The 23,404-nt window shown below is 43.1% G+C and overlaps 1 protein-coding gene across 1 annotated transcript in view; it reads right to left on the bottom strand.

Moving 5' to 3' along the window:
• Positions 1–23,404, bottom strand: part of GFM1 (G elongation factor mitochondrial 1) — a 73,196-nt gene that overhangs the window by 4,937 nt on the left and 44,855 nt on the right. The window contains exons 14-17 of the mRNA XM_082249876.1: positions 14,669–14,831; positions 12,305–12,449; positions 2,822–2,982; positions 294–347 (exon numbers count right to left, since the gene is read on the bottom strand). Coding sequence (XP_082106002.1) covers positions 294–347; positions 2,822–2,982; positions 12,305–12,449; positions 14,669–14,831 — 523 coding nt within the window. The remainder of the gene's footprint in view (positions 1–293; positions 348–2,821; positions 2,983–12,304; positions 12,450–14,668; positions 14,832–23,404) is intronic.

The following is a 23,404-nucleotide window of genomic DNA, read 5'->3' as shown; positions in this document are numbered from 1 at the left end:
CTCCAAATATCCTAAAATGAACAGTCACAGGCAGCAGTGTCTTAGATCTCACACTCTAGATATACAGCTATAAGACTGTAGGTGCATAAATGCCTACCAGGAAGTGAACTGCTATTTTTGAAGAAGGAATTCAAAAGGTAAATCTTTTAGGGTAATGCTTAGACACAACTAAATGTTCCCTATAACAAAATAAAAAAAATATGCCTTTTGAGGTTAGGTGAACTTTCATAATACATTAAAATGACAATATCCCAATTCGGTGTAGACAAATACAAAACAAGTTATAAACAAACCTCTGTACATGATCGAAGTTCAGTTGCATATCCAAACATATCATTCAGTGGAACCTTCAAAACAGAAGACGAGAAATCACTGCATCATGTAAATTACCAGTATTCATATTCAATTCTAAAAGGTGAGTGGTTGCAGCGCTGCTAACAAATATATAAAATGTGCAAATTCTTATATGAATAAATACTAAACAGTGATAAATTCCAAATTCATAAAGTCAATAAATATTCATAAAATGTTGAAAAAATAATGAAAAAAATCTCTTAAATAACGTCCATACTTGAGTCCATCAACAAATTGCAAATAAAGTGCTTCTGTGCTTAATCCATGCTTGGAATGGGGTTCCCCCCGCGTGGTTGTCTACTTACCACAATGTGCTTTTAAACAGGCATATATTGCTGATCACTTTCTTTGCATATGGCTCTCTGTTGATGCTGGTAAGATCCTCGATGGCGCTTAATAATCCAGAGTTACCTCATGTAAAAAAGAACCATCCACAGTGAAGATCGTTTTAACAAGTTTATTCATGCAAACAAGAAAACGTACTCACAAAATAATAGCAACTGGCCGAGCGGACTGCCACGTCACTTCCGACCGGTGGAGCGCACACGCTGCGGGAGCAGCGTACCACCGTGTCGCATCCTACATGCTTGATTTTATATTATGTTTGTGAGTACGTTTTCTTGTTTGCATGAATAAACTTGTTAAAACGATCTTCACCATGGATGGTTCTTTTTTACATGAGGTAACTCTGGATTATTAAGCGCCATCGAGGATCTTACCAGCATCAACAGAGAGCCATATGCAAAGAAAGTGATCAGCAATATATGCCTGTTTAAAAGCACATTGTGGTAAGTAGACAACCACGCGGGGGGAACCCCATTCCAAGCATGGATTAAGCACAGAATCACTTTATTTGCAATTTGTTGATGGACTCAAGTATGGACGTTATTTAAGAGATTTTTTTCATTATTTTTTCAACATTTTATGAATATTTATTGACTTTATGAATTTGGAATTTATCACTGTTTAGTATTTATTCATATGAGAATTTGCACATTTTATATATTTGTTAGCAGTGCTGCAACCACTCACCTTCATGATTTAAAGAGCACTAGCACTTTTTTGCAGCAAGCAGCTTGTTTTTAGCACAGACACCATTGTATATTTCTTATTTAGAGTAGCACGTACTTTAGCACTTTAATATTTTATTAATTTTTAACACTCACCACAAGCGCAAGGTTTTACTGGCATACAATTCTAAAAGGTGCCCACAGACATATACATAATTTAGAAAGAAAGGTTGTTTTGCAAACAAGCACACGTTTGCACACCAATCAATGGGGAGGTGCAATGTTCAGTTTGTATTGTAGTCAAACAGAAATTGTCTTTGATTACTCATGTGCTCTGCTTTATTACTGTTGTCTGGGTGTGCATGCACATATATATATTTTTCAACTATTTTAGTTATGGTTACAGTAACAGTACAGGTTTTCAACCTACAACTAGTAAAAGTACCCAGATCTGTTTTATTAGCCTCATGTAATGCCTCCTGTGCAGTCTGTAAGAATGAAGATGAGAAACTAAATTGGGCTCTATTGCTTTGTACAGTGATATCAAACACTAAGGCTCCGTTCACATGTAGGCGTTTTGGGGCATTTTTGGGGAGTTTTTCTGCTCTAGGATCAGCTCTCAAAACGCCCAACAAGACAAATCCTCTTCATTTCAATGGCCCCTGTTCACATCTGAGCGTTTTGACGCTGTAAGCAAAACGCCCAACGCTCAAAAAAGTACATGAGCTTCTTTTTGGGCAGATTACAGGCGTTTTCCATTGGTCTCTATTCAAATCTTAAAACGCCTGCACAAAAAACGGCTGTAAAAACGCCTGTAAATCGCGGTAAAAATCACGGTACAATCGCGGTAAAAATCACGGTTAAAAAACGCGCGAAAACGCTACGCTCAGGTGTGAATGTAGCCTAAACAGACCTAAAGGGTGAGTAGACTTCATCATTGTACTTCTTCTCATTACTTTGCAGTAATTAGCTAAGCAAGGTCCTGGAGCAACACACACTGAGTTATCTGGCAGGGCTCCCTAGATTACAAGCCTGGATGAACAAAACTAGTGACCATGACTATTCAGTTTATTGCTGTGTGCATCCATTGAGATTTTCCTTTACTGCCTGTCCTGGAAATGCAAAAGGAAATGAGAGGAAAAGTCTCCAAAGTGGAAAACCCCCCTTAGATAGTGATCATTTAAACAGGTGTCCACATTGGAAGATTTCCCATCACCTTCCAATAGAGAGTCAACTGTAACATTTTGCATTTTTAGATCACTTTCTGCCCCAGTGACAATGGTCACTAGAATAATTCTAGAGGATAAATCCCCTCAGTGGAGCACAAATAGCAATAAACATGACAACAGTTCTATCCCTTCTCTATGAATTTTAAAATGGAAAAAAAAAAAAAACTTTGGTTATGAATGCAATTTAAGCTCAGATGCTGTGAGATAGATAAACCCATGTGTACTTACATTAGCATAGATAGTGCAGTAGTCCTCGGAGCCATCTTGACCCAGTATTAAACCATGCCTGCGGTTAAGACCCGCAATGACTGCTCCCTGGAATTCATGTGGTGCTACAACTTCCACAGACATTATTGGTTCCAGGATGACCACAGTTGCATTCTCCATAGCTGGGGCAAAAAGTAAAACATATTTTAGATCGAAAATTAAAAACTACAGTAACCCTCATGTTTAATTAGAAGACCTTTAATACAAAGTTCTCACTCCCACTGGTGATTTTAGGTCTGACCGTATATTCCTGCAACAATAATTTGCAGATTCCTGCAACTGGAATCACAGGTGTTTCCTGACCTCTGCCGCAACTCAGGCTGTACCAAGCAATGAGTCTGATAAAAGCCGCGGATGTCCGCTGACCTTCCCATGTATTCACACATTCAGTGGTTACCTGCAGTTAGGGACAAATTATTGGCCCTGGATGCAATCTGGCCTAGCTGAAGATAACTGGTGTATTTGTGGATACATGGAAAGATCAGTGAACAGCTGTGACTCCTGGCAGACTCTTATTGCTTTGTAAAGGCTCCTCAGCTACAGCTGTCCGGAACCACCTGTGATTCCAAGCTCAAGAACCCACAGACTCTTTCTACAGGAATTTGCCACCAGACCTAAAATCACCAGTCTCAAGGAGGCCTTGAAGTACATAGAATCCCCAAAGGAACAACAAAGATTAACTAAAGTCCTGCTGTAAAAATTGTTGGGGGCTAACATTTTTGGCAAGAAACATTCCATGTCTATTTTGCTAAAAAAAAACCTTTGTTCCACACTCCTAGCAATTTATACACAAGACACCAAGTAGATGATCCATCTCCTGACCCCCATAGAGGTATCCATGGGGTGCTACTGCGCATGCATCAGGTGAACAAACCAGTACCAAAAATGTAAAAAATGCAACAGATCTCTGTGGAAAAAGCTTGGAAAATATGAAGTTCAGTTTGGGTGGAGGGCTATTTTAGGTCAGGAGGTGGGACAAAGCACTATATATCAAAAGGATTGCCATTTTGTATTCATAAATATGGTTTTCACTTTCTTTTATAGCATATTAGCACTACTAATTGCCTGCAGCCACTGTCTTTCTGCATGAATACACTCAGAAATTACAATAACATGTCACTGCTTATGAGACATTTTAGTAATTGGGATTGCAAATACTTTACAAGGAGGTGCTTGGTGGGCACCCCAAATACCAGGGCTGAGGAAGTGTTTACATAACTTTGTGCTGTGCCAAAATAAAACCAATATGTCATTATAAGCTGGGTACAACACTGCCAGAAATCTCACAGGCACCAGATGCTTTTCTAGCATTATATAGGATGATATCATGGCAATGTAGAGAAGATATGATTCCAAACTGACTTGGATCTGAAAATATTTTGTGGCCTTCATTAAAAAACACAAACTTTTTGAAAGGTATTTATTTTAATTTTCCAACCAACAAAAGATAAAACAGGTACAGACAATGCCAATAAAAGACGTATGGAACAAGCATAGAAAATATACCAGGGTACCGGAAGACATTGCATCATAGACAATTCAGGGCCCAAGGAAAAGGGGAGGGAAAGGGGGGGGGGGGGGGGAGAAGGGGTTTCATACCAAAAAGTCCAGGAGTGCCAAGCAGCGGCAGGGCTGCACACCGAGCAGGTCACCGTGAGTGAAGCCCCCTCTAGGACAAACGGGGGGGAGCCAAAACAGTCTTGACAAGACGAACAATACGACCAAGAATACACAAATTGCACACAACACCAACATGCACACCAATACAGCCACACACACACCTTCCCCTACCCTCAAGCACCCACCCCCGCGTAGGGGGGGGGGGGAGCATACTATACACAACTTATACAATCAGATAATCCGCATGACCCGTGGGGCCACACAGATTCATTCAACAGACAAGCTGGAGGGCAGAGGGACATCAGCCCAGAACGAATCCTCCACATTAAGCCAAGGTTGCCAGACGTTAGTGAACTTATTAGGACACTCTCTACTCTTATAAATTAGTTTATAGAGCGGTACATCACTGCGCACCAAAACATAGAACTGCTGCATGGTAGGCGGTTCAACACTTTTCCAATGCAATAAAATAAGTTTCCTAGCATAGAATAGGATGCGGAGCAAGATACTAGGACGTACACGGTGTATAATATCATTCAACACTACCAACAGGCCCACCTCAGGCGTACAGGGGACCGGGAAATGCAATTTATCATTGAAAAAAGCAAAAATAGATGCCCAGTAACTGTTAATATGGTGACAGGACCAAAACATGTGGAGTAGGTCTGCTGCAGGACAGCCACATCTAGAACAAGCAAGTCCCGGAGCCACCCCCACACGGACCAATTTTTGAGCTGTGTAATGTAAATGATGAATGAATCTAAACTGCATCAATCTATGGTTGGAACTAATGAGGTCCTGGAAGCAGACTTCCGTGGCCTCCTCCCATACCTCCTCTCACAGCTCAGGAAGGAGGGTGACCCACCGGCCCACCCGCCGCCTGCAACCTCGAGTAAAATGTAGTGACCATTTTGGTTACCCCTGGGATAGACAAAAGCAGCTCCATTGGGGATTCCACGAGCTCCAGGGTCAACCCAGCAAACTGTGCACGGGCGGCGTGGCGTAGTAACAAGTATTTAAAGAAAAAATGGTTGCTCACACCATGGCGGGCCTTCAGGTCGTCAAAAGAAACAAAAAGGAGTTGACCGAAAGACATGGGAGACATGAGTCACCCCAAGTCCAGACCACCAGCCCGAGTCCGGATGACCACAGAGCTCGGGGGAAGTTGGGATTATCCCACAACGGGGCACTGGGAGACACTGCGGTTGCCTCCAAAAGCATCGTATTGCCAGTGTGCCAGGCTAGCCACCCAACCTCCACAGGAGAGGAACGAGAGCAGCGCCTAGGAACCGATCTGTGGAGAGCATCCAGAGTCTGCATTTTCGAGCCATGCAAGGCCAATACTAGGGCAGTGGAGGCGTTCCCAAGAGAGTCACCCAGGCCAGCTATACAAATAAGTAAGCTGGGACGCAAGAAAATATTTGTAAAGATCCGGACACGCCAGGCCCCCTTGAAATTTAGAGGCCTGGAGAGAGGACCTAGCTATGCGAGGGCGGGAGTCCTGCCAGAAAAAAGTGTGGAAGTGAGGGCGGAATCTATTTTGTGGAATAAACGCCTGGGCAGAAAAACAGGGGAAGCACAAAAAACATAAAGGAATTTTGGTAAGTAAATCAGTTTAAAAATATTAATCCTTCCAATGAGATTCAGTAGCAGCGAAGACCAGGTACGCAGCCGAACCTCCATATGCAAAATTATAGGCTGGATATTCAAAGAACTGTAGGTCTGGAGACCAGTATGTACCTTTATCCCAAGGTTTTTAAAGGCGGGAGACAGGTGAACGCCGAAGCGCTGCAGAAAACTATAATCCGCGGGTGGGCCAAGCGGAAAAGCCACCGATTTATCCCATCCCACTCTAAGGCCAGACACCCCGCCGAACTCCCTCCACCACCCCCAGCAAGGCTTCAAAAGAGGACTCACGACCATCAAGATAAATAAGGGCGTCATCCGCGTACAGCGAAATTTTCTCCTCCAGGCTGTCGCAAAGGATACCGCCCACCGCCCCCGTCTGTCTCACCGCCAGAGCCAGAGGCTCAATGGCAAGGGCAAACAGAAGCGGCGACAGAGGGCAGCCCTGCCTAGTACCTCGAAGGGAAAATGTCGCAGACACATCCTTGTTCGTACATATTCTGGCTAGCGGTCTCGAGTAGAGCAGACGCACCCATTTAATAAACGAGAGGCCAAACCCCATTTTCGACATGACCTGCCAGAGGAAGTCCCATTTCACAATATCGAAGGCCTTCCTAATGTCAAGAGACAACACCAGGCCACTCAGTTGCAGTGTATTGATGCAAATGAAGCCGGCGGATATTATCATACGTGCTCTTTCCAGGCATGAACCCATTCTGATCAGGGTGGACAAGGGTAGTTATAACTTTGGCGAGACGGGTAGCTAAAAGCTTGGCAAGGATCTTCACATCACTGTTAAGCAGCGAGATCGGTCGATACGAGTCACACAACAAACCATCCTTATCGGGTTTGGGTAGGACCACTATGAGAGCCTCCCGCATAGAAGCCGGGAGCTCCCCCTCGTCAAGGGCCACCGCATAGAGGTCCCACAGTCTACTGGCAAATTTCCCCGGGTACTCCTGGTACCACTCTGCGGGCAGGCCATCAAGTCCAGGGGTTTTATTGGAAGGTAGGGAGCTGATAGCAGTCTCGATCTCGTCATTAGTCAGAGGGGCGTCCAGCAGCAGCCTGTGAGCCTCAGACAACATTGGAAAATCCAATGAGTCCAAGAATCCCACAAGCTCAGCTTCGTCAACCATCCCCTGCTCCGAATAAAGATCAGAGTAGAAGGAGCGAAACGTCTCATTAATACGCAGGGGATCAGCCACTACCGCACCGTCACCTGTCCGAATCCGGGCAATCGACCGGTTCACATATTCCGCCCTGGAAAGAAATGCCAGGAGCCTGCCATTCTTCCCACTATGTTCATGAAGTCTTGCTGTAACATAGAGCTGCTGTTTATGGGTCATGTCAATCAAGTGTAGCTTAAGGGCCGTATGGGTCCCAACCAGGGCATCTCAAAGAGCAGGAGTAGGGTCAGCAGCGTACTGAGCGTGCACAGCAGCCAAGGAGTCCTCTAGCTCACGCAAAGCAGCCCGACTGGAACAGTGATGGGCAGCAATACGTGAGATGTAGGCGCCCCGGGTAGAGGCTTTAAAGGCGTCCCAGAGAGATCCCGCGGTAGAGGATCGGGCATTAAACTCCCAGCAAGTGTCCATATCTTGAAGTACCAGGTCTCGCAGTTCAGGTGCGGAGACCCATAGAGGACTGAGCCTCCACATCCAAAAGGCAACCCTATGGCCTAATGTCAAGTCAACCTTAAGTACAGAATGGTCTGACAGCATCTGGGCAACATAATCCACAGAGTGGACCAAGGGCGTCATGTCGGGTGAAGTCAGAGCATAGTCAAGCCTGGAAAGAGCATTGTACGTTCTAGATTAGCAAGAGTAAACCCTCGCCTCTGGGTATCGCAGGCGCCAGACATCCACATAGCTATAAGAGGCACACCACTGACTGAACAACCTAGACTCATGCTAGAGGGGCATCAAACGGTCCAGGACAGGGTCCAGGACCGAATTAGAGTCCCCCAGCAGGAGAGTGGGAACACAGGGTAACCCAGCCAACCCCACATTCAAATCAGAGAAAAAAGCAGCTGTAACAGGGGGAGACACATACACCACCACCAGGAGGTGCTGTACTGCATGAATAGTGCAAAGCAAAAAAATGTACCATATGGGTCAGTGATCACCCTAGAACATGCAAAGGGCAACCCCTTACGGATCAGAATGGAGACCCCCTAGCGTAATTGGACTAAGTGGAGTGGTAAGAACTGGAGACCCAATGCTTGTGCAGTGCATGGGTGTGAGAGCCAGTCAGGTGCGTCTCCTGCAAACACAGGACATGCGGCTTATGGCTCTTCAGAAAATTAAATAGCATGGCCCTCTTAAATTTAGAATTGAGACCCCTTACGTTCCAGGAGACACACGTGACCCGTGACATAGAAAAAACTTAAAGAGATCAAAGAAGGGGTGGGAACCCCAAAAAACGGTATCCCCCGACACAGCTGTATGACCCCGGGGGCAGAGCAGGCAACAGAAAACCAGTCACACATGCACACACTCACACACAACTGACACTTAGACATAAGACACAGGGGGGACAGGGAGAAAAAACTAGCCCTAACCCCCCGGCACAAAAGTAATCCCCTGCCCAGCCGCCCAGAAGAAAAAAAACTAGGCGCGGGCTTTATCCCAAAACTGGAAAGCTGTCTGGAGGCGAGAGAATGTGGCCTCCAGACAAACGAGAAGTCCAACATGGGCAGTGACCACAGTTCTAACAGCAAATGTTCAAAAAAGTCAAGGGGAAAAATTAAAAAAGGGGAACAACAAGACAAGGCAGCCCTGAAAACACAGAGGGGGAGCTCCCCTCACAACAGGGCAGTATGGCATCCTAACACTCCAGAAAAAACCAAAAGGTCCTAGGCGGGAGACGGCCATCTTGATATCGAACCGAATCTTCAGCCGAGGAGACAGTTCAGGTCACAGGGGTACGGCTTCCAGATGCTCGGTCCAGGCGAGGCAGGGACTCCAACCAGGAAACAACAGCAGCAGGAGACTGGAAGAAATGAGCTTCATCCTGATATGTGACTCAGAGGGTAGCAGGAAACATCATGGAGTATTGCATAGCCCTTTCCCGAAGCATTTGCTTGGCCTGTTGATATTTAGCCCGCAGAGTGCGGACCACCGGAGAGTAATCCAGGTAAAGAGAAACCACTGCATTATTGATTTTCAGGTTCCCCTTAAGTTTGGCAGAACGAAGGATGGAGTCTCTGTCCCTGTAGTTCAGAAAGCGAATTATCACAGGGCGGGGGGGGGGGGGGGCTGCCCACAGGGAGAGGCCTGCCTGGAACCCTGTGAGCCCTTTCAATAACAAAGCATGAGGACAGGGTATTCTGGCCAAACTCCTCCTGGAACCAGCTTTCCAGGAAGGACACAGGGTCAGACCCCTCAACCAGCTCTGGCAGCCCCACCAGCCGAACGTTGTTGCGGCGTAGACGGTTTTCCAAATCGTCCATCTTGTCTTCCACTGTTTTAAGTCTCCTCCCACACTGTCCCAAGTCAGGGACCAAGGGGTGTACAGTGTCCTCTAAATCACTAATACGACGCTCAGTTTCTGTGACCCGGTCCCGGACCTTACACATGTCCTGGCGCATGATTATAACACAAACTTAATAGGTTGAGAGTTCCAGAGACAATATTTCTCTTATATTTTTGTTAAGCTGTAAAATTGCAATCTGCAACTGCTTAGAGCTCTGCTAGTGATAGGGTAGGATTAGAAATGTAGAATAATGAGTGCTGGGATAAAAAGAAAATTAGCAGGAATGATTAGCACGCTGGACAAACCGTGAACCCAATTAGGGATCATTGTATTTGTCTCCTAGAAAGGCATGCATATATATGTATTTAAAACAAATCTGCATGTGTATGAATGAAGTGCCGAAGCAAAAAAAGACTAAGACAAATCTGGTGTCAACATTACTAAAGTACCATGTACTTACAGTATCTCACAAAAGTGTGTACACATTTTTGTAAATACTTTATTAAATCTTTTCATGTGACAACACTGAAGAAATGGCACTTTGCTACAATGAAAAGTAGTGAGTGTACAGCTTGTATAACAGTGTAAACTTGCTGTCTCCTCAAAATAACTCAACACACAGCCATTAATGTCTAAACTGCTGGCAACAAAAGTGAGTACACCCCTAAGTGAAAATGTCCAAATTGGACCCAATTAGCCATTTTCACTCACCGGTCTCATGTGACTCAGTGTTACAAGGTCTCAGGTGTGAATGGGGAGCAGGTGGGTTAAATTTGGTGTTATCGCTTTCACTCTCTCATACTGCTCACTGGAAGTTCAACATGGCACCTCATGGCAAAGAACTCTGAGAATCTGAAAAAAAAACAAAAAACATAAAGATGGCCGAAGCTATAGGAAGATTACCAAGACCCTAAAACTGAGCTGCAGCATGGCAGCCAAGATCTTACAGAGTTCAACAGGACAGGTTTCACTCAGAACAGGCCCCGTCATGGTCAACCAAAGAAGTTGAGTGCACGTGATCAGCGTCATATCCAGAGGTTGTCTTTGATAAAATAGACGTATGAGTGTTGCCAGCCTTGCTGCAGAGGTTGAAGGGGTGAGGGGGTCAGCCTGTCGGTGCTCAGACAATACATCGCACACTGCATCAAATTGGTCTGCATGGCTGTAGTCCCTGAAGGAAGTCTCTTCTAAAGCTGATGCACAAGAAAGCCTGCAAAGAGTTTGCTGAAGACAAGCAGACTAAGGACATGGATTACTGAAACCATGACTTGTGGTCTGATGAGACCAAGATAAACTTATTTGGTTCATAAGGTGTCAAGCGTGTGGCGGCAACCAGGTGAGAAGTACATAGACAAGTGTGTCTTGCCTACAGTCAAGCATGGTGGTGGGAGTGTCATGGTCTGGGGCTGCATGAGTGCTGTCGGCACTGGGAAGCTACAGTTCATTGAGGGAACCACGAATGCCAACATGTGACATACTGAAGCAGAGCTTGATCCTCTCCTTTCAGAGACTGAGCTGCAGGGCAGTATTCCAGCATGATAAGGACCCCAAACACACCTTCAAGACGACCACTGCCTTGCTAAAGAAGCTGAGGGTAAAGGGGATGGACTGGCCAAGCATGTCTCCAGACCTAAACTCTATTGAGCATCTGTGGGGCATCCCCAAACGGAAGGTGGAGGAGCACAAGGTCTCCAACATCCACCAGCTCCATAATGTTGTCATGGAGGAGTGGAAGGGGACTCCAGTGGCAACCTGTGAAGCTCTGATTAACTCCATTGCCCAAGAGGGTTAAGGCAGTGCAGAAAAATAATGATGGCTACACAAAATATTGACATTTTGGGTCCAATTTGGACATTTTCACTTAGGGGTGTACTCACTTTTGGTTCCAGTGGTTTAGACATTAATGGCTGTGTGTTGAGTTATTGTGAGGGGACAGCAAATTTACAAGCTGTACATTCACTATTTTACATTGTAGCAAAGTGTAATTTCTTCAATGTTGTCACATGAAAATATATAATAAAATATTTACAAAAATAAGAGGGGTGTACTCACTTTTGTGAGATACTGTATATGTTTAGAACAGCCCATTTTTTTTTAAAACATAATTGTTTCATCTTAAAAGAAATAAAAACATTTGCTAATACCAGAAACAGCCAAATTATTCCAAATGCATATATATTTACATCAAATATGATGAATCCTCCAGTATAAATTATGTTCGAATTGTACGGTCTACCTTTATTTAGTAAAGTGCTGTGAAAAATGTTGTAACCGTTTTTGAGGAGAAAAGTTTCCCCCCTACCTGACAAGTCAGCAACCCATAGCTATATTCCTATCACCAAACTGAATATGGCTGGCTATGACTGGATATAACACAGTTGCTGTGCATGCAGAACCAAATAAGAGCACAGATTAGAGTAGGGTCATTTTCTGTCAAACATTCAGACTTTGTCAATGGATGAAGCTGACAATCAGCACCTAGAAGGGAGGGGAGATGATCATGTGCCATTGGGCAGTGCCTTGCTTTTTGGGGCTGCGAAAATGATCTGGTGGCTTTGTAGTCTCGTCTACAGCCCTGCGCTCATTTCACTCCTTGATTGCTATTATGTATTCAATATATCACTGACTACCTATGAGAGGAGACAGCAAAGATGCATGAGAAATTTCGCAGACAGCCATAAAGTTGACTTAGAAGAAATAGCCAGAAGGAAAAAACATTACCTTGTTTTAGGGCTCCTTCAGCTGCTCTCATGAAGGAGAATTCATTGGAATCCACCATATGATTAGCACCATCTTCCAGGACAAATCGTATGCCAGAAATCCTGTGTCCAGACAGAGGACCCTTTTCACAAGCATCACGAAAACCCTGCAACAAACAAATTGCCAGGATAACATAATGAACATGCTAATAAAAATTTTACAAAATGTGAAAATCTAAGTATTAAATAAGTAGAACGAGTCAGATATTACAGGAATGTTCACATGAAAAGCAGTCAGTGCCAAGGCTGAAATCCCAATACACCATGTGCATATTATATGTTCTTCATGTGTTTGTCTGGGATTTACTGCAGATGTTCCAGTTTACTCCCACAATCCAAAAACTGGCAATAAATGTCCATACAAGACTGAGATAAATACATTAGACTGTAGTTTTTTTCAGGGACAATAACTGCTGTGAACTTTAACACACAAACAGGCATTAGTGCTAGATGACTTTATGTAGTGTCATCAAATGACAAAAAAAAAAAAAAAAGTGTGTCCCGTATCCTTGAAAATTGTGTAGCAAGCTCCCCCTGGTGGTACTATTTTCACTTTTTCCATAACCTAAGGGCTGCTTCCTACTTTTCAGAAACATCATGTAGTTTATTTGAACACTTACTAGCTGAAGGATTAGAACTTATTTCAGGACCAGATTATTTTATAGTTGAGAAAACTGCTATTACTCTGAATAATTCTGCTTCCTAAATGGAGTTAAAGCAGATCTCCAGGTTTCCTGAGACTTCAAATAGATTGTTTGGACCAAGTTGGTCTAAACAAACTATTTCCTTCACTAAGTGCTGTACTGGCTCTAAGCACTGTATAAGACAGACATTCTGTGAATGAATAAAAAGCTTGTTCTGATTGGCTGAGGCCGAGAGGCGGGCTGAGGAAGTCATGATCCCTGACTCGGCCAATCAGAGGAAGCTTTGTATTAATTTACAGAATACAAAGCTGCATATGAATGGCTTAGCGATGCTCAGCCCGACTCAGTTTTGTTCCAGATGTGAGATGGGAAGAGAATACTTATTCCTCAACCACATAGTTTTTGTTTAAAGACTTTCAAAATAAATCCTATAAATCATGCTCCTCTAAAAGCGGTCTTCTGTTAGCCCCATTTAAAACCAAAGGTCTGAAACCTCGAAAACATTTCCTTAGTGTTTATATGATGTCTATTACTGCTCGCTCATCAAACAAGCATTGAAACTTGCACACAATCTACATTCACACACGTGAAAGTGAGCTGTAAACATGCAGAACAGGTCACTGCAGTAGGCATAAACTGCTAAGATACAAGTCTACTGCTGTAACCAATATTGGATGTGTACAGTAGTAGACACAGGTTGTTATGCAAGTGTACCTGATCCCTAGATGACATTGGTTGTCAAAGGAAAGCCTGTCAAGGTTCATCTGTTCACCAGTGTTCATGATATCTTTCTGTTCCCCTGGGATACACACAGGTCTGAGTGGTAGACTTGTTTACCTCCTTTAGGACTTACCTTATAACTCATCATCACTCCTCGCAACACTAAAAGATCAGTGCAATGCATGTGACCGTTGTCATGATTATCCTCTTACTTCAATACTTAGAGTCACTGATCTGGAACAGGTATGCAGAGACACAATTGTCACACCTGTTCTGGGTCATTGTCTCAAAGTATTAAAGGATACAGTTCATTATAGCAGGTAGTAGAAGAAGATTGGCAGGAGGGCTTCTTATTTATATCATAACAGGTTTACCTGAACTTTTCTGATAAGTGCATCTTTCATTATACCAATAAGCACTTTTGGATAGATAACCCAAGAAAAGAGTAAGGGTGTTTTCACACTAGCACTTTTGGTGCGCACCAGAGTTCGATTGACATCAGAATTTGGTTGTTTTTGATGATGTGAACACTGTCTTTGAACTTGGATGCACACCCGGGAACCGTACCCGAGTCCGCTTAAAAAGGGTGGTCTGGGGTACGGTTCATGTGAACTCCAGTATGGTTCGCTGCTGATGAGAACGCAATCGTACCAAATGTGTGAGAGAGAGCAATTCTATCCATTTTGGCACCTTCTCGTTTATAGCGGTTGCCAAGCAACATGAGTACGCGCCGGCTGCAGATTGATGACGCAAGCGTACCGCGGTTCAGATACAAACATAAATGTGAACACAGTCCATCAGGGGCAGGTGGAGGGGGGAGCAATCGAACTCGGGTTTGGACCAGGCAATCGCACCAAGTGTGAAAGCACCCTAAAGGTTCACCTTAAATCATAATACATACTGTAATGCCAATAAATCACATCATGCTCTGGGTAAACATACTTATATCACATTGGACTTACTTTCTCCACAGCTGGGACAAACTGTTTGGGGACATTTGTTCCTACTGTTATGTCTTCAAATTCCAACTTCGTGTTATTTTCTGAATCAAGAGGCTCAATATAACCAATGACTTTACCATACTGGCCTGACCCACCCGACTGCTTTTTATGGGTGTAGTCAAACCTGCAGAAAAAAAATAAGGTCAATAATGTAAAGCAAAAACTTTATACCAAAAACTATACAGGTGATATTATATAAAAGTGGATTTAGAAAAAACAATTTTCAAATTTTGGCTTAGGCATTTAGAAAGTCTTTAAATAGCATGTTATGGCAGATGGAAATAAACCCCTTAGAATATTTTAATATACATAAGCATATGTGGAGCGCTTTAAATATATATTCCTACTCGCCTTCCTCTTTATACAGTACGTACATCAAAAAATAGTCACCATTACAATCAGCAAATAAAATATGCACCTATTTTAAATTAATGAGAATATATGACATGTGAAACAACAAAACTTCATAAGCATTTAGTGCAAGCCCTTTACAATCCATAGGTAAATTGTTTGTGTAACACTTCTTTTGGTGAATAACCGCTTTTTGTGCAGGCTAAAAAATACTGTGATGATAAAAAACCAAAACACCAACTCCAAAAGTGCAAACTTTTTATATGCTCACCTAAACAGATGTGGCCGCGACGTATGCATGCATGCGCTTCTGCGTGCAAGCACGCGGGGATGGGGGTACGTTAAAATTTTTTTTTTTTTTTTGTTTATTTTATTTTTATTTATTTTTTTATCACTTTTATTCCTTTTACAAGGAATGTAAACATCCCTTGTAATAGGATCAGTGAATGACAGGTCCTCTTTATAGGGAGATCTGAGGTCAATAAAACCTCTGATCTCTCCTACAGGCTAGAAAGCCTGAAATATAAAAAAAAATTAAAAAAACGATCTAAGCTGAATGCCGAGATCGGTGCAGTATTGAAACTGCCAGGCCGGGCGTGACGTCGTCATGTCGCGCCCGGGCCTCAGAGTTAGAGAGAGTGTCGGGGACCATCTAGTCCTGGCAGTCTCTATGGTACACTTCCGCCGGCGGCCGATTCCTTCTCCGGCTCTCAGATCGCATGGGCGAGTCGGTAGAAGCACCGGAGGGCAGCGGGAGGGATATCCCCTCCCGCCACCTGTAAGAACGATCAAGCGGCTGTTCAGCCGCTATGATTGTTCTTATGGTGAAGGGAATCGCCAGGAGAGGTCGCCAGGCAGCTGCAGGCATCATTCAGATATCCCCACTTAAACCCCTTAGGACCTCATATGATGTCCACCTAATGGGCCATAGACACTAAGATTTTCTGAAGACTTTTTCCTTTAGATTTACCAAAACCATATGATATGAGGTCAAACCTAAACACTTTCAAATCCTATGCAATCTGGCAGGCCCTTGCACTACATAGAAAAGGTAAATCTGAAGGAAAAGGTCTTCAGAAAATCTTATAGTGTGTATGGCCCTTAAGGGGAAGTGGTTAATTATTCAATGATGTTCAACACTGATGTGAGGGATTAACTGGCAACTGCTGTGTTTAGTCTGGGTTTGAGCGTGTGTCAAATTTGTAGATATAAAAATGTATAGGTTTGTGGGATACTAAAGTAGTATTAAATGCCTACATTTAAGATTCCGATGGAAACAAAAACATCATCAAGGAGCAGTACACTTGGTTAAATAATTTTACGGCATTCGAAATCGATACAATTTAAAGATATTACAAAATATAACTGTTGGGAAAGTTAAATTGCACCTCTTTAAACAACTAGTGTCATTTTATTTTATGATATTTTCTCCACAGTCCCCCATATTGGAGTTTAATTCTTTAGAGTTAAAAATTACAGCAGTGCCCAATAAGGGTCAATCTTAAGTGTATTTGCTACCTGATTCCTGGGATAAGTTCAGCCTGACATGTATAAAAAAAATTTATATATTCTTGTGTGAGAAATACATAGACTGCTGCAGCTAGGCTACTTCTGAAAATGCTAGTTACCTTGCTCCAATAACTCCTTCAATGGCTTCTCTGGATTCAATACTCAGTCGCTCCTATACTGTAGATCACATGTGTCAAACACAAGGCCCACCAGAACATTTCATGTGGCCCTTGCACCTCTCCTGCAGCTGCAACTCCACCCCCACCTTGTCACAGTAGTTGGCAGCAGAGAAGAGGACATAACTCCTCCAGCAGATCCTGCGGTTCTCCGCAGCACCCCCTTTTCTCAGCATTCAGAAGGCTCTGGCAGCTGACTCCAATACATTGGTGTATACAGTGTAGTGTGTATCATGTGTTGGTGTATACAGTGCAGTGTGTATCATGTGTTGGTGTATACATTGGTGTATACAGTGCAGTGTGTGTATCATGTGTTGGTGTATACATTGGTGTATACAGTGCAGTGTGTATCATGTGTTGGTGTATACATTGGTGTATACAGTGCAGTGTGTGTATCATGTGTTGGTGTATATAGTGCAGTGTGTGTGTCATGTGTTGGTGTATACAGTGCAGTGTGTGTGTCATGTGTTGGTGTATACAGTGCAGTGTTTGTATCATGTGTTGGTGTATACAGTGCAGTGTGTGTATCATGTGTTGGTGTATACAGTGCAGTGTGTGTATCATGTGTTGGTGTATACAGTGCAGTGTGTGTCGTGTTGGTGTATACAGTGCAGTGTGTGTGTATCATGTGTTGGTGTATACAGTGCAGTGTGTGTATCATGTGTTGGTGTATACAGTGCAGTGTGTGTCGTGTTGGTGTATACAGTGCAGTGTGTGTGTATCATGTGTTGGTGTATACAGTGCAGTGTGTGTGTATCATGTGTTGGTGTATACAGTGCAGTGTGTGTCATGTGTTGGTGTATATATTGGTGTATACAGTGCAGTGTGTGTCACTTTTTTTTTACATTTTATGTTACAGCCTTATTCCAAAATGGATTATATTCATTATTTCCTTAAAATTCTACAAACAATACCCCATAATGAGAACGTGAAAAAAGTTTGTTTGAAATCTTTGCAAATTTATTAAAAATAAAAAAATCCCATTTACAGAAGTATTCACAGCCTGTGCTCAATACTTTGTTGAAGCACCTTTGCACCAATTACAGCCTCAAGTATTTTTGAGTATGAGGTTACAAGCTTGGCACACCTATTTTGGGGCAGTTTCCCTCATTCTTCTTTGCAGGACCTCTCAAGCTTCATCAGGTTGGATGGGGAGCATCGGTGCACAGCCATTTTCAGATCTCTCCAGAGATGTTCAATCGAATTTAAGTCTGGGCTCTGGCTGCGCCACTCAAGGACATTTACAGAATTGTCCCATAGCCACTCCTTTGTTATCTTGGCTGTGTCCTTAGATTCACTAACCTGTTGGAATATGAACCTTCCTCCCAGTCTGAGGTCCAGAACGCTCTGAAGCAGGTTTTCATAAAGGATGTCTCTGTGCATTGCTGCATTCATCTTTCCCTCAATCCTGACTAGTCTCCCAGTACCTGCCACTGAAAAGCATCCCCACAGCGTGATGCTGCCACCACCATGCTTCACTGCAGGGATGGTATTGGCCAGCTGATGAGCAGTGCCTGGTTTCCCCCAGACATGACGCGTGCCATTTAGGCAAAAGCGTTCAATCTCTGTTTCATCGGACATTTCGAAATTTAGTTTCTCGTGGTCTGAGAGCCTTTCAGGTGCCTTTTGGCAAACTCCAGGCGGGCTGTCATTTGCCTTTTACTAAGGAGTGGCATCTGTCTGGCCTTTCTAACATACAGACCTGATTGGTGGAGTGCTGCAGAGATAGTTGTTTTCTGGAAGATTCTCTTCTCTCCACAAAGAAACATTGGAGCTCTGTTAGAGTGGCTATCGGGTTCTTGGTCACCTTCCTAAGATCCTCCTCCCCTGATCGCTCAATTTTGGCTGGGCAGCCCGCTTTAGGAAGAGTCTTAATGGTTCCAAACTTCTTCCATTTACAGATGGAGGCCACTGTGTGCATAGGGACCTGGTGAAGAAATTTTTCTGTACCCTTCCCCAGATCTGTGCCTCGATACAATCCTGTTTCAGAGGTCTACAGACAATTCCTTGGACTTCGTGGCTTGGTCTGTGCTCTGAAATGCTGTTAGCCGTGGGACCTTATATAGACAAGTGTGTGCCTTTCCAAATCATGTCCAATCAACAGAATTTACCACAGATGGACTCCTAACAAGTTGAAGAAACATCTCAAGGATGATCAGTGGAAACAGGATGCATTTGAGCTCACTTTTGAGTGTCAAGGCTGTGAATATTTATGTACATGCAATTGTTTTTTTGCAGTTTTTATGTTTAATAAATTTGCAAACATTTAAAAAAGAAACTTCTTTCACGTTGTCATTATGGGGTATTGTTTGTAGAATTTTGAGGAAAATAATGAATTTAATCTATTTTGGAATAAGGCTGTAACATAACAAAACGTAGAAAAAGTGAAACACTGTGAATACTTTCCGGATGCACTGTACATTGCAGTGTGTTTGTCATGTGTTGGTGTATACATTGCAGTGAGCATTGCAGCCTAATGCTGGCCATACACTATACGAAAAATCTTTCAAACTCATTTTCGAAAAACGAACACTTGGTCCTGAGAGCAAATGATCGTGTCATCATGTATTGATCGATAAATTGTTCAAGGGACATAAATAAAAAAAATTTTTGTTCCTTTTTTCACATATACCTAGTGCAAACAGTTTGGACGAGAAACACATTAACCTTTCAATTTATCGTTTGTTCGGCAGAAATTTTCCAAACTTGTTCTTCATGTAAAATGTCACAACCGATTACTGATTTGTGCCCATTAACAGGCCGAAAAACGAACAAACTGTCCAAATGACCGAATTTCCGCTGATTTTTCATATAGTTTATGGCCAGCCTTACAATGACTTCTCTTCCCCCCCCCCTCTCTCTCTCTCTGAAAATAAGGCTAAAGCCCCGTACAAACGCGTCGAAAATTTTCGTCCGACGACCGATCTGCCGATTTTCGGATTGTTAGTATGATGCTTCCGACAACCAACTCCGACTTTTCGGCCGAAAAAAATCTGGTGTGCAGACTATAAAATTTTTGTTGGCCGTCAACACAACGGCCGATTTTCGTGCAGTCAGTACAGATTTTGACAGGGAAAAATCTGATGAGCAAGTATGGGCATGATCAGAGAAGAAAGAACACAAAGAAATCATACCAACCCATGACATCACTTCTGAAGTAGAATTTTGTTGGGCGAGAAAATTCATGTGCAATCTAGGCACATTCCAACCAACAAAACACAACTCTGGACAAAAGACAGACGATCGGTTGGCCGATAATCGTTGCGTGTGTACGGGGCTTAAGAAGAGAGGAGCTGCTGAACAACCTGCAGAAGGCTTGGAGGGATGGGGCAGTGCTGGGCAGAACAGGAGCAGGTTTCCTGAAAGCCAGGCTTTTCTCACACAGAGACTGACAACCTTTTCAGGAAGTGCCTGAGAGCTGCCAAAATTCAGTTCAGCAAGCAAAGCGTTGTCGGTGAAGAACAGGAAGTAGCTGATTGTCTGGCTCAGATTAGACTTTCTAAGCTACACAATCAGCAAACCTGTAAATGAATAATATACAGTCAGGTTCATAAATATTGGGACATCGACACAATTCTAATCTTTTGGGCTCTATACACAATGGATTTGAAATGAAACAAGCAAGATGTGCTTTAACTGCAGCCTTTCAGCTTTAATTTGAGGGTATTTACATCCAAATCAGGTGAAAGGTGTAGGAATTACAACAGTTTGTATATATGCCTCCCACTTATTAAGGGATCAAAAGTAATGGGACAATTGGCTACTCAGCTGTTCCATGGCCAGGTGTGTGTTATTCCCTCATTATCCCATTTACAAGGAGAAGATAAAAGGTCCAGAGTTCAAGTGTGCTATTTGCATTTTGAATCTGTTGCTGTCAACTCTCAATATGAGATTCAAAGAGCTGTCATTATCAGTGAAGCAAGCCATCATTAGGCTGAAAAAACAAAACAAACCAATCAGAGAGATAGCAAAACCATTAGGTGTGGCCAAATCAACTGTTTGGAACATCCTTAAAAAGAAAGAACGCACCGGTGAGCTCAGAAACACCAAAAGACACGGAAGACCACAGAAAAAAACTGTGGTGGATGACCGAATAATTCTTTCCCTGGTGAAGAAAACACCCTTCACAACAGTTGGCCAGATCAAGAACATTCTCCAGGAGGTAGGTGTATGTGTGTCAAAGTCAACAATCAAGAGAAGACTTCACCAGAGTGAATACAGAGGGTTCACCACAAGATTTATACCATTGGTGAGCCTCAACAACAGGAAGGCCGGATTAGAGTTTGCCAAACAACATCTAAAAAAGCCTTCACAGTTCTGGAACAACATCCTATGGACAGATGAGACCAAGATAAACTTGTACCAGAGTGATGGGAAGAGAAGAGGATAGAGAAGGAAAGGAACTGCTCATGATTCAAAGCATACCACGTCATCAGTGTAGCATGGTGCTGGTAGTGTCATGGCGTGGGCATGTATGGCTGCCAATGGAACTGGTTCTCTTGCAATTATTGATGATGTGACTGCTGACAAAAGCAGCAGGATGAATTCTGAAGTGTTTCGGGCAATATTATCTGCTCATATTCAGCCAAATGCTTCAGAACCCATTGGACGGCGCTTCACAGTGCAGATGCACAATGACCCGAAGCATACTGCGAAAGCAACCAAAGAGTTTTTTAAGGGAAAGAAGTGGAATGTTATGCAATGGCCAAGTCAATCACCTGACCTGAATCCGATTGAGCATGCATTTCACTTGCTGAAGACAAAACTGAAGGGAAAATGCCCCAAGAACAAGCAGGAACTGAAGACAGTTGCAGTAGAGGCCTGGCAGAGCATCACCAGGGATGAAACCCAGCGTCTGGTAATGTCAATGCGTTCCAGACTTCAGGCTGTAATTGACTGCAAAGGATTTGAAACCAAGTATTAAAAAGTGAAAGTTTGATTTATGATTGTTAATCTGTCCTATTACTTTTGGTTTCTTAAAAAGTGGGAGGCAAATATACAAACTGTTGCGATTCCTACACCGTTCACCTGATTTGGATGTAAATACCCTCAAATTAAAGCTGAAAGTTTGCAGTTAAAGCACATCTTGTTTGTTTCATTTCAAATCTATTGTGGTGGTGTATAGAGCCAAAAAGATTAGAATGGTGTTGATGTCCCAATATTTATGGACCTGACTGTAAAAGTTAAACATGTTAAACATACTAATCATTGGCAAATTTTAAATTTTAACTGGAATTCCCCTTTAAGGATAATTCACTAGGCTGGTGCGCCCTCGGTTTTGTTTATGGCTTCAGTGTAACCAGACTCCCCCAGTCTTGAGAGGGCAACAAGGCTCGGCGTGTCCACAGAAACTAGGATGGAAATCTAGGCAACTGCCACCTCTGGGGTCCACTCTCAAGTGCAGAAGGTTTTTCAATTGTTTGTCGATTTGAGACAGAGAAAGAAACAGGGTGCATGAGCTGCGGTCAGGGTAGAAATACACCAGAGCATGGCTATGCATAATGTTACACAGCAAACACAATGCACAGAGCCAATCTAAGCATACCTGTACCTTGTAACTGCTATGATGAACAATTACAGTGATCACAAATGTAAACTGAGTTCATGATTGAGAGCCCAGCCCTTCCTGTCACAACCAAGTATTACTAGGAATAGTAATATTGATCAATAAACGAAGGGATCAGCAGCAGCAGATTCACGGTGAGGGATTTTTATCAGACCGTGGTATCTTTTTGTAAAGGTGGCCACAGATGAATCGAAATTCAGCAGTTTTAGCAGGGACCAGCCGAATTTTGAAGTATTTGTGCCCACTGCAGTTGGATCAGAAGTCAATCTACTGATTTACTTCTGTTCAACAGCCCTGTATAACAGCTGCTCGATCAGTAGCTGCAGCGCTGATCTGTGTATTCGCACAGTGGGAGAGGCTCCCCACTGTCAGAATACAATAGCAATAGCAGCAAGGATTCCCCCATCTACCTTGAATATGTGGATGGGGAACCGGTTCAGTTGTTTTTCGGAGCCAACTGGGTGAACCTCAAATATGTGGATGGCGGAACAGGTTCAGTTGTTTTTCGCGGAGCCAACTGGGTGAAAAAAAAAAAAAAAAACCCTGAACCATGAACGGCCACCTTTACCCTTTCACCCCCTTCTTTCATTTCCATGCAGTCTCTAGGTTACATGTATATTAACCCTTCCCCTTCATCCTCCCACTGTGTGAGAGACCTGTAAATTAACCCCTTCACCTCCTTCCCTCTCTGTTTGACCTGTATGCACTTAATCTAGTGCACCATTACCAAGCTCCAGGTTTTAACCCCCTCAATACCAGCATGTTTCCTCATCTCCAAAAAAGGTGGAAAAAATGCAATCACTTTGGGTTGTGCTTGTACTGTCCTGGCACTTTAATGTTTTTATACCAGAAAGAAAGAAACATTTGTTTTTCCAATATTTTCTTTTATATAGTAAAATTAAAACCCAGTAGTTATTAAATACCACCAAATGAAAGCTCTACCCATCTCCAAAAATGTTACAAAATTAAACTGGTATATAGTGTCCCTGACCGAGGAATTCTCATTCAAACTATCACAGAACTGCAGGTCAGGGACTCAAAGTACAGAAGCCTTTGCAAATAGTATTGTGAGAAGGAATGAGATGGCAACCTACA

This window comes from Pelophylax lessonae, assembly GCF_965119305.1.
Source record: "Pelophylax lessonae genome assembly, chromosome: 3".
NCBI classification, from domain to species: domain Eukaryota; kingdom Metazoa; phylum Chordata; class Amphibia; order Anura; family Ranidae; genus Pelophylax; species Pelophylax lessonae.
Note: the sequence above shows the minus strand (reverse complement) of the source record. Positions and strands in the feature narration are given on the sequence as shown.